At 41.2% G+C, this 14184-nt stretch overlaps 3 protein-coding genes across 7 annotated transcripts; 2 read left to right on the top strand and 1 right to left on the bottom strand.

Annotated features, from left to right (window-relative positions):
- Positions 1-1729: 1729 nt before the first annotated feature.
- On the top strand, positions 1730-5547 carry LOC111779953 (putative pectinesterase/pectinesterase inhibitor 28). Its single transcript, XM_023660173.1, has 3 exons — positions 1730-2248; positions 3670-4183; positions 4747-5547. The coding sequence occupies exons 1-3, from the start codon at positions 1730-1732 to the stop codon at positions 5457-5459; spliced, it is 1746 nt and encodes a 581-aa protein (XP_023515941.1). The 3' UTR covers positions 5460-5547.
- A 187-nt stretch (positions 5548-5734) lies between these two features.
- On the bottom strand, positions 5735-6703 carry LOC111780471 (keratin-associated protein 4-12-like). Its single transcript, XM_023660891.1, has one exon. The coding sequence runs from the start codon at positions 6701-6703 to the stop codon at positions 5735-5737; it is 969 nt and encodes a 322-aa protein (XP_023516659.1).
- Positions 6704-7059: 356 nt separating this feature from the next.
- Positions 7060-13699, top strand: LOC111779964. 5 transcript variants are annotated; one of them, XM_023660186.1, is made up of 6 exons: positions 7063-7435; positions 9128-9206; positions 9303-9359; positions 12458-12550; positions 12639-12695; positions 12840-13699. In XM_023660186.1, the coding sequence occupies exons 1-6, from the start codon at positions 7114-7116 to the stop codon at positions 12847-12849; spliced, it is 618 nt and encodes a 205-aa protein (XP_023515954.1). In that variant the 5' UTR covers positions 7063-7113; the 3' UTR covers positions 12850-13699. The 5 variants fall into 5 exon arrangements, 1 of the variants encoding a protein (XP_023515954.1); XR_002812769.1 differs by lacking the exon at positions 7063-7435 and adding an exon at positions 8253-9032 and having other exon boundaries at positions 9303-12550; XR_002812768.1 differs by lacking the exon at positions 7063-7435 and adding an exon at positions 8253-9032 and having other exon boundaries at positions 9128-9359.
- The last annotated feature ends 485 nt before the right edge of the window (positions 13700-14184 follow it).

The following is a 14184-nucleotide window of genomic DNA, read 5'->3' as shown; positions in this document are numbered from 1 at the left end:
GTACGAGAATTTCGGTGAGTCGTCGGAATTCTCGCCCCCTTTTTCCTTATACAAACATAAACAACTTAGTTGGCTTGGCGGGGTTCTAGCTACTTGCACATCCAGACTAGTTAAGCTTAAAAGTATGATTGTTATGCTTCAAGGTAAATTTGAATGGACAATCGAGGCCCAAAATGTGTCGATAAAATATGATAAGAAAGGTCAATCTTATTTATTAAGACAATAAACCCGTTGTTACGCTTCCACATCAAAGTGAACTATAGTACTAAATTCTTTTTTTGTTCGTTTTAATGCCTGTTGGTATTCCAAAAATCTCTTTTCCAAGTCCTAGAGATGAAGAAGCATCGTGCGTTGGCCTATAGTGTGACTTGTCAGATATATCGGGTTATATGATATTTCTCCGTTCTCTCCCCTGATCGACGTATCCTCTTCTCTTTCGCCCAAGACAGATTGATTTAGTTATAAAAAATTTGGAGCCTAAAGTAGAATTAGATCTATTTTTGGGGGTATCGAGATTAATATTATCAATTAGAATAATTTATGATTCTCTCGACTGTACTAATCAAATAAAGTATCCCGACTCAACTTAGAAAAAAACCCATTTGAAAATTTGGAATCGAGTATCAAAAGCACATAAATTTTTCTATGTTAAGTAACAATGACCTTGCAAATGGCTACTCACCGAGTATTTTTATACTCATTCATGCTATTCTTCTCTTTCCAGACCATACCCGAGTTTCCATAGCTTCTGACAAAGAAACTACATAATAGTAAGACTATAATATTTCTAGTCTCCGACATCAAACAGTATCTAATACGTCTCTACTCAGAATCTTTAATTTTGATAACAATGTTCTTTAATTTAACCTAAGGGACTCAACCGTTCATAAATGTGATTGAGAGTTATGACTAGCTCACATATATATCGTAGTCGATAGGCATGCAGTCACGACACATTATCAACTGCCCCGAGATATGATTGAAAGCCATTTATGGCTAGCCCACATATATATATATATCACACATGACACATTATCATAGTGATATCATATATATATATATCATGACACATTATCAACTGCCCCCAGATATGATTGAAAGCCATTTATGACTAGCCCACATATATATTACATATGTCGTAGGTGGCTAGCCCACATACGACACATTTTCTACGTTAAGTAACAGTGACTTTCCAAGTGGGCTACTCACCGATCATTTTTATATTCATTCATGTTATTCTTCTCGTTCCCGACCCAAAGACATTACATAACAGTAACATTATAATATTTTTGGTCTCCTACATTAAACAATATCTAATACGTCTCTCCTCAAAATCTTTAATTTTAATAACAATATTGGTTAAAAATGTACCAGGGCAAGCTTCCATTTTTAGTAAAGAAAAACAGAACAACCTTAAATGTCTCCGAGCTCCTGTCTTGTGTGCCACCAAGTTTTGAGGACAGTTTCAACTGAATTTTGAAACCAAAGGGTTCAGCTTCTTTATAATCTCTCCCTCTCTTCAAATCCTCATCAAATCCCACATCTAGAAGGGGCTTCTAAGAGGAAGGTCCCCAACTAGCGTCAAAACCCTTTTTTTACTTTTTACTTTTTACTTCTAATAAAATTTTCACCCTCTTTTTACCCTTCTTGAGGGAGAGATTGTACAAACAAAGGAGGAAAAAATAACCCCTTTTGGGTAATTCAAAGTAAAAAACAAAGACACAACAACATGGCTTATGATGAAGATGATTCCGGGAACAATAAGCGATACGCCATCATCGGCGTCTCGTCGATGTTACTAGTCGCAATGGTGGTGGCGGTCACGGTCGGGGTTAACCTAAACAGCGAAGAAGCGGGCGGTCCGACCACCGGAACCAAATCCAATGAAATATCTGCGTCGGTGAAAGCCATTAAATCCATTTGCCAAACCACTGATTATAAAAAGGACTGTGTTGATAGTCTTAAGTCTAATGCTAACAACTCTGCTGACCCACATGAATTGGTTAAAGCTGGGTTCAAAGCTGCCATGAAGTTACTTCAAGCCGCAGCTAAACAATCTGTCACCTTGCAACAACTTGAGCAAGACCCTAGAGCCTCCCAAGCCCTTGCTGGCTGTAAGGAGCTCATGGACTTCGCCATCGACGAGCTTAAATTCTCGATGAGTAGGTTTGGTGATTTTGACACTACGCACCTCGATGAGGTGTTGATCGATCTTAAGATTTGGCTCAGTGCCACCATTACGTACCAGGTAATCTTACGTGGGCGAGTTTTGTTCGTTTAAAGTTGATAGGTTATGATAAATTTTTGTGGGGTGGGAAACTTTTACCTGGGCGAGTTTTGTTCGTTTAAAGTTGGTGGGTTGTGATAAATTTTTGAATTGGTGTGGGAAACTGTTACCTGGGCGAGTTTTGTTCGTTTAAAGTTGGTGGTGGGTTGTGATAAATTTTTGAATTGGTGTGGGAAACTGTTACCTAGGGGAGTTTTGTTCGGTTAAAGTTGGTGGTGGGTTGTGATAAATTTTTGAATTGGTGTGGGAAACTGTTACCTGGGCGAGTTTTGTTCGTTTAAAGTTGGTGGTGGGTTGTGATAAATTTTTGAATTGGTGTGGGAAACTGTTACCTGGGCGAGTTTTGTTCGTTTAAAGTTGGTGGTGGGTTGTGATAAATTTTTGAATTGGTGTGGGAAACTGTTACCTGGGCGAGTTTTGTTCGTTTAAAGTTGGTGGTGGGTTGTGATAAATTTTTGAATTGGTGTGGGAAACTGTTACCTGGGCGAGTTTTGTTCGTTTAAAGTTGGTGGTGGGTTGTGATAAATTTTTGAATTGGTGTGGGAAACTGTTACCTGGGCGAGTTTTGTTCGTTTAAAGTTGGTGGTGGGTTGTGATAAATTTTTGAATTGGTGTGGGAAACTGTTACCTGGGCGAGTTTTGTTCGTTTAAAGTTGGTGGTGGGTTGTGATAAATTTTTGAATTGGTGTGGGAAACTGTTACCTGGGCGAGTTTTGTTCGTTTAAAGTTGGTGGTGGGTTGTGATAAATTTTTGAATTGGTGTGGGAAACTGTTACCTGGGCGAGTTTTGTTCGTTTAAAGTTGGTGGTGGGTTGTGATAAATTTTTGAATTGGTGTGGGAAACTGTTACCTGGGCGAGTTTTGTTCGTTTAAAGTTGGTGGTGGGTTGTGATAAATTTTTGAATTGGTGTGGGAAACTGTTACCTGGGCGAGTTTTGTTCGTTTAAAGTTGGTGGTGGGTTGTGATAAATTTTTGAATTGGTGTGGGAAACTGTTACCTGGGCGAGTTTTGTTCGTTTAATGTTGGTGGGTTGTGGTAAATTTTTGAATTGGTGTGGGAAACTGTTACGTGGACGAGTGTTGTTCGTTTAAAGTTGGTGGGTTGTGGTAAATTTTTGAATTGGTGTGGGAAACTGTTACGTGGACGAGTGTTGTTCGTTTAAAATTGGTGGGTTGTGGTAAATTTTTGAATTGGTGTGGGAAACTGTTACGTGGACGAGTGTTGTTCGTTTAAAATTGGTGGGTTGTGGTAAATTTTTGAATTGGTGTGGGAAACTGTTACGTGGACGAGTGTTGTTCGTTTAAAGTTGATGAGTTGTGGTAAATTTTTGAATTGGTGTGGGAAACTGTTTGGGTTATGATAAATTTTTGAATTGGTGTAGGAAACTTGCTTGGATTCGTTTGAAAACACGACGGGGGATGCGTCGAAGAAGATGAAGAAGGCGTTGAAGACGTCGATGCGGTTGAGTAGCAATGGATTGGCGATGGTGACCGAGATCTCGTCCATGTTGACAGATTTGAAGGTGCCAGGGATCGGCCGACGGCGACTTCTCGATGCTCCTGTTTTCGTCGGGCACGACGATTATCCCGAGTGGGCGGACCCCGGGATACGGCGGCTACTGGCGGCTAAGGGGAAAGTGAAGGCAAACTTTGTGGTGGCTGTGGATGGAAGTGGGGATTTCAACAGCATTCAATCAGCTATTGACAAAGTTCCAAAGAGGAAGAACAACGAAACTTTTGTGATTCATATCAAGGAAGGAGTGTATAAGGAATACGTGAACATTAAAAAATCCATCACCCATTTGATGCTCGTTGGTGATGGCCCGAAAAAGACGATCATCAGTGGCCAGAAGAACTTCGTCGATGGCATAACCACATTCAAAACTGCAACCTTTGGTCAGTATACTAATTTCGTATTTGATTGTGTCATACCTCTATAAAATTAGGTTATCTTTGGATGAACTTGCATTGCTTGACCCGAGTTAGGTTATCTTTGGATGAACTTGCATTGCTTGACCCGAGTTAGGTTATCTATGGATGAACTTGCATTACTGATATTGACCCAAGTTAGGTTATCTATGGATGAACTTGCATTGCTGATATTGACCCGAGTTCAGTTTATTAGTTCAAGTAATTGCATGCAGCTGTGTCCCGATGCTGTGTCCTCATGCTTGATATTAGTTCCAAGTAATTGCATGCAGCTGTGTCCCGATGCTTGATATTAGTTCAAGTAATTGCATGCAGCTGTGTCCCGATGCTTGATATTAGTTCAAGTAATTGCATGCAGCTGTGTCCCGATGCTTGATATTAGTTCAAGTAATTGCATACAGCTGTGTCCCGATACTTGATATTAGTTCAAGTAATTGCATGCAGCTGTGTCCCGATGCCTGATATTAGTTCAAGTAATTGCATGCAGCTATGTCCCGATGCTTGATATTAGTTCAAATAATTGCATGCAGCTGCGACGGCGGAGCACTTCCTAGCAAGAGACATAGGGTTTGTGAACACGGCAGGACCACACAAGCACCAAGCAGTAGCATTACGAGTCCAAGCAGACAAAGCCATATTCTTCAACTGCGAGATGCATGGCTACCAAGACACACTCTACGTCCACACCTTGCGACAATTCTACAGAGACTGCATCGTCTCTGGCACCATCGACTTCATCTTTGGCGATGCAGCCGTCGTCTTCCAAAACTGTATCTTCCTAATCCGCAAGCCGCTTTCAAATCAACAAAACATCGTCACAGCACACGGCCGGAAGGAGCGGCGACAACCCTCCGCCCTAATCATCCAAAACTGCACCTTCAAGGCGGACACGGACCTCGCCCCAGTGAAAAATGAGTTCCGATCCTTCCTCGGGAGACCGTGGAAGGAATATTCAAGAACGATCATCATGGAATCATACATCGACGATGTGATTCATCCAGACGGGTGGCTGCCGTGGAGCGGCGACTGGGGGTTGAAGACATGCTTTTACACGGAGTTTCGGAACTACGGGCCAGGGTCGGACAAGTCGAAGAGGGTGAAATGGAGGGGGGTGAAGGTTCTTACGCCGGCGCATGCGGTGGATTTCACGGCGAGTAGGTTTTTATTGGGAGATAGATGGATAAAGGCCACCGGAACACCGTACGCGCCGGGGTTGACAATGAAAGGACACAGTGAGGTGTAGCTCATTGATTTTGGTTACCAACATTTTTTAATTCTTTTGAAATGGCGGCCGGCGGCCGGCGACCAGGCTTAAGGCCGTAAAAGCCGTGTGTTAGTACGAGTTGATTTTTTTTTTTTTTTAATTTATAAAATGGTTAATTGTTTGCAATTTTTCCATTTTGTAAGAGTTTGGATTCGGACATTTTCCCCCATTTTATTATTAATAAATCATCTGTTAGTTACTTCTCTTGTGGTTTGGTCGTCCGTCATTTACTTCTCTTGTGGTTTGGTCGTCCGTCATTTACTTCTCTTGTGGTTTGGTCGTCCGTCAGTTACTTCTCTTGGGGCAGAGCGACACAGGGCAGAGCCAGCCTGATCATCACGACACGGGGCAGAGCGACACAGGGCAAAGCCAGCCCAGTCATCACGACACGGGGCAGAGCCAGCCCGGTCATCACGACACGGGGTAGAGCGACACAGGGCAGAGCCAGCCCGGTCATCACGACACGGGGTAGAGCGACACAGGGCAGAGCCAGCCCGGTCATCACGACACGGGGTAGAGCAACACAGGGCAGAGCCAGCCCAGTCATCACGACACAGGGTAGAGCAACACAGGGTAGAGCCAGCCCGGTCATCACGACACGGGGTAGAGCGACATAGGGCAGAGCCAGCCCGGTCATCACGACACGGGGTAGAGCGACACAGGGCAGAGCCAGCCCGATCATCACGACACGGGGTAGAGCAACACAGGGCAGAGCCAGCCCAGTCATCACGACACAGGGTAGAGCAACACAGGGTAGAGCCAGCCCGGTCATCACGACACGGGGTAGAGCGACATAGGGTAGAGCCAACCCGATCATCACGACACGGGGCAAAGTCAGCCCGGTCATCACGACACGAGGCAGAGCGACACAGGGCAGAGCCAGCCTGGTCATCACGACACAGGGTAGAGCGACACAGGGCAGAGCCAGCCTGGTCATCACGACACAGGGTAGAGCGACACAGGGCAAAGCCAGCCTGGTCATCACGACATGGGGTAGAGCGACACAGGGCAGAGCCAGCCTGGTCATCACGACACGGGGTAGAGCGACACAGGGTAGAGCCAACCCGGTCATCACGACACAGGGCAGAGCCAACCCGATCATCACGACACAGGGCAGAGCCATCCCGATCATCACGACACAGGGCAGAGCCAACCCAGTCATCACAACACAGGGCAGAGCCAACCTGAATCATCACGACACAGGGCCGAGCCAACCCGGTCATCACGAACAGGGCCGAGCCAACCCCGACCCGATCATCACGACATAGGCCCGAGCCAACCCCAACCCGATCATCACGACATAGGCCCGAGCCAACCCCAACCCGATCATCACGACACAGGGTTGAGCCAACCCCAACCCGATCATCACGACACAGGGCTGAGCCAGAGCGGTGCGGTGGTCTAACAAGTGAGAATCTTTGTTTACAACTTCACATGGTCTAACAAGTGAGAATCTTTGTTTACAACTTCACGTGGTCTAACAAGTGAGAATCTTTGTTTACAACTTCAGGACAAATCTTTGTTTACTTGAATGATGTAGATATGCCGACATTTGCTCTTTGGTAGTCCATTTCGAGTCGGTGATTGCGCAAAATCAAGCAAATCAAAAAAACCTCAACTATCAAATCCACAAATGCCCAAACTAAAAGTTGGGTATGAACCCCATGACGCCATCCCGTCCCTTTCCTTAGCGGCTAGCCCTTTGGTCCTTTTCGAAACCATAATCTCCCACTCTCTCCAATGGCGTCCTCGTCTTCGTTGGCAACATCCTACTCTTCCGACTCATCGTCTTCTTCTTTCTCGTGTTCGCCATCGCCGGGGAATTCGCCGTCAAAAAGATCGGGCCACGCTTAGGATTCGCAAGAAATCTCGCTCTCATTCTAAACGCCGTCGCAGGCACCGCCGCTCCTCCTCCGACTCTCTCTCTTCATCTGACTCCGATTCCATTACTCCCGGTAACCTGAACATGTAAATTTTTTCTCTTAGTATGCTTTTCCTCTGTGGTTTCTGATCTTTTTATTATGTTCTTTTTACCTTGGTTGTTGTTTGGTTGCTATTGATTAGAGTTTGAAGCAAACTGCGAGTTTTATGCGATAGTTGATACTCTTTTCTAATCTGTTCTTTTTTTGTCATTCTGGAGGTCTTGTGATTTATGTGCTCTTAGTTATGATTAGGTTGCCAATCAGAATTGCTTGGCATGAGAACTTCAACTCCTGGTTATGAATTTGAAATTTATGGCATTTTCTGTTTAGGAAGCGAAGAATTTATGGCATCTTCTGTTATATTTAAACTTTGGGCAAATAGTCTCCATTTTTGAGTTTGGTGTCTATTTGATCCGGTGATTTGAAAGATTGTTCCAAATGATTTGTTCTAAATGGTTGTAAACCAATTTGACTGACGTTTGCTGACAAACAATTGATGTGGTGGTTAAATGGATGGATGTATGTTGTTGTGCTGGCTAAGTATGATTCTTTTATTGAGTGTCTTCATTCTGCTTTTCTCTGGCCTGCTCATTGTCACAATCGCACTTTTAATGGTAGCGGACTTGCGATTGTGCGGCACTCACTTTCCAACGACAAGTGAGCTAAGCCAATTCGTTCTTGCGTCGCCTACGGCCAAGCGACGTATGCTCGAGCCTCTAGCCTCGGTTTTAAGAGAAAGTTTTAGAAAGCGAGGGCAGAGAGAGATTTTTGAAAGAGACGTTATATAAGCAAGCAAGAGAGAAGTTGACAACGGCTTACAATATATAACCTTGGGTAGGGAGAAGTTGAAAAGACATAAAGGGTTGGGCTTGTCATGGGCATGCGGCCATGGGCAACACGCCTTGGACGAGCATGACCGTGACACTCATCATCGGTGTCAGAATCGTCGGCACTTTCTTCTCAAGCTATGGTCTTCCACTTTCTTCTCAAGCTATGGTCTTCCACTTTCTCCTTCCTAAGTTCCAACTCCCTTTGACGCGGTACTCTGATCACCAATGATCCAATTGCACTGTCAACCATTGGCTCGTCGGAATTGTTGACCAGAAAATTTCCCCCCTCTTCCAAACCAGTCGACAGTGTCTCCTCCTCTGATCTTACCATCAATTTGTTCTGCAGCCCTTGGGATTGAATCTTTAACCCATCAACGGAGAGACTTTGTAATCTTCAATCTCTGGTGGCTATTTTCTATTACCGCAGCAGCTGTTATCCCCATTCAATTCTCTCCCACATGGGGCGGTGAATGTGTTATAATCCAATCTGGACAGATGCCTAGTTTGGTCTGTTTTTAAACGAGGTTCATTTGTTCCAAATCAGAACGAGGAACAACTTCGTTCATTCATTCTAGATCTGGAACGAGGGGCGTCCCTTGTCTTAGATAGCCTTGTTTACTATGAAGCGTTCCAGATCATTAATTCCTCATTCAAGTGGTTTGTTCCATTTTGATTGCTTTGGAAGTAGCAGCAATAAGAGAGTTTGCAGATAGGAGAAGGAAAAAGGGAGAGAGGTCGGAAGAAGACGTGCTTCATATTTTCTGGGATTCTTAATTTATACTTTTCAAGATCATGTCTGAGTGAGTGGTGTTGCTTATTTTCCAGTCAATTATTTTTGCACAGCACCTGCCTTGTACCCAAGATAATTCTTACTAGCCCTTGTATATACTTGCAGAAGCAATAGCTCTTCTCAAAGTGAGCTTGAAGAGTTTGGCCGTTCAAAGCGGCATAAGAAGAATGGTAGAACGAAAACGGTAGATGTTTTTACACAACATTTCTTTTCCTATTTGGCTTTGTAGTTTCACTTGTGGATTTCTCCTTGTTATTGTTACTATTTGTGCATCGATAAGAAGAGGGAGCGAAGTTAGAAACATCACCATGAAAGGCGTAAGCATAAGGCTAAAGAGGTAGACCACTATTGTACTTGTGTACTATTTTTCCCTTTGTTGCTGATAATGTTGTAATTTCGATGAATTGAGAAATGCCATGGAAATAACCTCTATGTATGTTAGATTTATGGATACATGAATTTGTGGGATGCATGTACATGTGAGATCCATGTACTTAGTTAATAATTGAAGAGTCATGAGAGTCAGATTCATTTGGTTGATACATGTATTAGATTATTCATGTATCACCATAATGATAATACATGTATTATATAGACTTGTTATTTAATATTTGGTACATGTATGACTATGGAGGATATTTCAAAAGGCTTGACAACTTTAAAATAGAATACATCTCTTCCTCATAATTGTCCATAAAACTGGTATTAGAGCCAAGTTAACTATGACTTCATCTAGTTCAATTCATACCCATGTCCCCTTAACAAAACAAATTATGGTTAATAGAGTATCCAAATAGAGGCCTGGTTGGGACCTATTGGAGCATGGGACCAATTATAGTAAATAGAATGGAGGCCTTGTTGGGATCTATGAGAGCATGGGACACAGTGGTGTATGAGTTCAAGGAGGAGGAGATGAAGAAGGAGAAGAAGGCGTTATTCACAATCCACCAAAGAGTAGATGACGCCACGTTTGAGTTGATCGTCCATGCAAAATCTTCTGAGAACGCTTGGGAGGTCTGGAGATAGACTTTGATGGTTTAGATAGAGTGAAGAAAATCTGCTTGCAATATTTACCCGTAGATTTTGAGGCTCTACATCAAGAAGATTCAACATCAATATGTGTTTACTTCCATTGTGTAAACCCCATCGTGTAAGAAATGAGAAGACATGATGAGAAGGTAGAAGAAGTACGAGTTGTGGAGAAGATTATGAGATTTTTACACTCAAGGTTTGACTACATTGCCGTGGAAATTGAAGAATCTAATAAACTTGAAGAAATATTAGTAGAGGAGGTTCAAGGCTCTATACAAGTCTATGAAGAAAGAGGCTTGAGAAAGAAGAAAGAAGACGTATGGAGCAAGCACTGCAAGCCAACTCTTCCCAAAAGAAGGATGGCTTCTCAAAAGGAGGCTACCTCGAGTAAGGGTAGCCTTGGTGGTCAAAATGGAGGACGAGGGGATCGCAATAACTAATCTAATTTATAAAATAGCAATCATGTTGATGATAGTAAAGGAATAGTCATGGAAACAATGAGGCGCGTGCTTGAGGCCGTGGTCGTGGATGAGTCCTTGTCGACCATGTCCATGACTGCGGCCTCGGCTAGGCACCTCATAGCTTCCACGACCATTCCCTTTACTATCATCAATATGGTTGCTGCTTTGTTCATTAGAGTGGTTATCGTGACCATCTTGTCCTTCCTTTTGACCACCACGTTTACCTCTTCATAAACTTGTAGAGAGCCTTGAGGCTCCTTCGCCGATATCTTCTCAAGATTATGAGATTCTTTAATTGTCACGACAATAGAGTCAACTTTGAGTGTAAAGATTCCAGGATTTTCTCTACAAATTGTACTTCTACCTTCTCCCCATGTCTCCATTTGTTACCCTAGTTTATATAGTAGAAGTAATCACAAATTGATTTCGAACCTTTTCGTTGTAGGGCTTCGAAATCTGCTAGCAAGGCTTTCTCCAATACCTCTTAAGCTTTCTTGTGCATAGTGCCTTCTTCTCCTTCTTCATCTCCTCCTTGAATCCATTCATCATCGCATCCCATGCTCCCGATCATCCCAACAAGGCCTCCATTTGGATACTCTATTTACCATAATTAACTTGATGAAGTCATATTTAACTTAGCTTTGATACCAATTTTGTTGACAAATTTTGCTATTTGGAAGAATAGATGTATTCTATCTCAAAGTTGATAATAAATCTCTACATAGATGATCTTTTATAGGTTTTTTTTTGGAAGATCCTTCCTGCCATACATATACCAAATATTAAATAACGAATCTACCTAATACTTGTATTATCGTTATAGTGATATATGAATAATCTAATACCTTGCCATACATATACCAAATATTAAATAACGAATCTACCTAATATTTGTACTATCGTTATAGTGATATATGAATAATCTAATACCTTGCCATACATATACCAAATATTAAATAACGAATCTACCTAATACTTGTACTATCGTTATAGTGATATATGAATAATCTAATACCTTGCCATACATATACCAAATATTAAATAACGAATCTACCTAATATTTGTACTATCGTTATAGTGATATATGAATAATCTAATACCTTGCCATACATATACCAAATATTAAATAACGAATCTACCTAATACTTGTACTATCGTTATAGTGATATATGAATAATCTAATACCTTGCCATACATATACCAAATATTAAATAACGAATCTACCTAATACTTGTACTATCGTTATAGTGATGTATGAATAATCTAATACATGTATCGATCAAATGAATCTAACTCCCATGACTTTTCAATTATTAACCAAGTACATGGATCTCTAATATACTTATATCTCACCGATTTATGTATCCATAAATACATGAAACAAATTTAATATCTTACTGCTTTTACTCGTATTAACATCCTTTTGATTATTACTTCAGAACCCTTTTGATTTATTACTTCAGAACATATTGTGATAAAGGAGATCTAGCTTCTAACACATGCATCCAATGTCTTAGATTTTTGCTTCAATGTATTTTTAGTCTTTGGTAGGCCTGATTTATCCCAACGCAATAGTGTAAGACATGTACCTTTGTATATTTTAAGAATGGGCATCAAGATAATATAAGTTTTCTAATCATTACGTGAGGCATAAAGACTCCAAGCATCATTGAGGCACAAGCCTCATGTATAAAAGTTCTAAACCACTTATAATCTAAAGAAGGCATAAGCTTTGAGGCTAAAAAATTTGAGCCATTCTAAGACAAGCCCTTTAGACTGAGGCTGAAAGTATCGATCTATTTGCCAAATGATCTTATTGTTTCTAGTCCTGCAATCTTTAGACTGCATCTATAGTTGGTTTTGTTTTTGGAGTGGTTTCTGAATTGGATATAATATGAGATGTTTCTGTGACCATTTACTGATTGATTCTTTGATATTGGAGTTGGGGTCCGTGTCATGATGATCGGGCTGTTGATTGGGAGTTGATGTATAGAAACAGCCAGAAGAGAGTAGTGGCCCTGTGCCGCTTTCCAAGGTTCCCTTCACAGCATTGTTTATTTTCAATTCATTCTTTTTCGACATCTCTTATCTCAACTTTGCAGTTTCTTCATCTAATTGAACAGTTTTTATTGCGGGAGAAGGATGATGGTACTCGGCGGAGTGCTGTCTCTGGCAAAAAGGTGAAAGATCCATCTCTTAGTTGTTTTTGCACATGTTTTGGAGTGCCTTTGACATGGCTAAGAACACTTTTCCCTTGACCAAAAGCACTTCTCACTCAAGTCGGTAACAAAGTTCTAGTTTTCATTATTATGATTACCTTTCAGATTTTGTTGAAACTTGACAAATCAAAGGAAGACAAAGCAGAGGAAAACAGAAGAAATGAATTGCTGAAATTCTTGAACTCTAGCTTTGACTAATGGCTGTGTATTAAGAATGAAGGAAAGAGGCATTATTAGCTCAGTTCAACCAACAGTTGTGTGACATTCAAGCCTGTGAACTTTCTTCTCCCTTTGAGGTTTTGATGCATATGGATCAAGATCTTGTTTTAATTCCTTATGGACAGGAATTGAAATTGAAATGACAAATGACTTAGCTTGTTTGATTTTGTTTGATGGGATGGAATGGGATGGGATGATGAATGATTTATTGTTAGTTATGATTAGATTGGGTAAAATGCTCAAGCGCTGCCTTGCCTAAGCATTGTTTTTACAATGTTCACTAAAAAAGTTTTCATGACAATCTCTCCATTGCCATTCTTCCACCCCGTGTTGCAGCTGAGAGACCACTTATGGCAGGAGGAGGTCGATCTTGCAGGGTTGAGATCGAACCAATTGATAGTCGACAAGTGATACTAACATCCAGTGACTGTCACGGTCATGTTTATCCAAGACGTGTTGTCCAAGTTGCATGTCCATTACATGCCAAAACTCTTGCCTTGTAACTTTATCGCTTTCCTTTATTGCTTTCATTGTGTATGATTTTCTTGTCTTTTTTAAGTGACTTCGGCAGAAACTTGTCTATGCATGAGACATGAAATACTCTAGACTGTAATGTAGGGGGATGCGACTAGTCGTCAACTTCTCACACTTAGATTTTGTATGACCATTCGGTGAAATCACGTTTAGGCTTGTCAGGCATGAATTGTCTCAAAATGTATTATAAGGGGATACGACTAGTTGTCAAATTCTCACTATTCGAAAAGTTATATGTTATTTAAGTCGTTATGTTGCCTTTTGTTTGTAGTCATATAACATTGTTTTCAATCTTTCTTCCAATCTTGTTTTCAAACTCTCTTTTAAAATTTCTCACTCCTGTTTTCTAAAACTTTCTTAAAATGGGGCTAGAGACCTAGTATACGTTGTTGAGTCGTAGGCGACAAGATCCTAAGTTGGCTTGACTCACTCAGTGTTGAGAGTGAGTATCGCACAATCACTAAATCTGCTACCAAGAAAAGTGCAATTGTGATTATTGGTATTAGAGCAGAGTTGTCTCTAAAATTATTTTGCAAGAGGGATGATAATCTCCAACAAGATGAGAAGTAATGAAGAAGATTTGTCAGGAAAATTGTAGAAAAAAATTCTATGTACTTTGACTGACGGAAAAATTTACTTATGTTGTAGTATCAATTGAAATTTACTTATGTTGTAGTATCAATTGAGGAATTCAAAG

Source organism: Cucurbita pepo, chromosome LG18, assembly GCF_002806865.2.
Source record: "Cucurbita pepo subsp. pepo cultivar mu-cu-16 chromosome LG18, ASM280686v2, whole genome shotgun sequence".
Classification (NCBI taxonomy): domain Eukaryota; kingdom Viridiplantae; phylum Streptophyta; class Magnoliopsida; order Cucurbitales; family Cucurbitaceae; genus Cucurbita; species Cucurbita pepo.
Note: the sequence above shows the minus strand (reverse complement) of the source record. Positions and strands in the feature narration are given on the sequence as shown.

What these genes read in the sequence shown, in the direction of transcription:
- LOC111779964 (XM_023660186.1), top strand. Translation starts at nt 7,114, where the DNA reads ATGCCCAAACTAAAAGTTGGGTATGAACCCCATGACGCCATCCCGTCC. An exon ending in AGAATGGTAGAACGAAAACG is followed by an intron (nt 9,207 to 9,302) that starts GTAGATGTTTTT and finishes TGCATCGATAAG; the next exon opens with AAGAGGGAGCGAAGTTAGAA. An exon ending in GCCCTGTGCCGCTTTCCAAG is followed by an intron (nt 12,551 to 12,638) that starts GTTCCCTTCACA and finishes CTAATTGAACAG; the next exon opens with TTTTTATTGCGGGAGAAGGA.
- LOC111779953 (XM_023660173.1), top strand. Translation starts at nt 1,730, where the DNA reads ATGGCTTATGATGAAGATGATTCCGGGAACAATAAGCGATACGCCATC. An exon ending in GTGCCACCATTACGTACCAG is followed by an intron (nt 2,249 to 3,669) that starts GTAATCTTACGT and finishes GAATTGGTGTAG; the next exon opens with GAAACTTGCTTGGATTCGTT. An exon ending in ATTCAAAACTGCAACCTTTG is followed by an intron (nt 4,184 to 4,746) that starts GTCAGTATACTA and finishes AATTGCATGCAG; the next exon opens with CTGCGACGGCGGAGCACTTC.
- LOC111780471 (XM_023660891.1), bottom strand. Translation starts at nt 6,703, where the DNA reads ATGACCGGGTTGGCTCGGCCCTGTGTCGTGATGATTCAGGTTGGCTCT.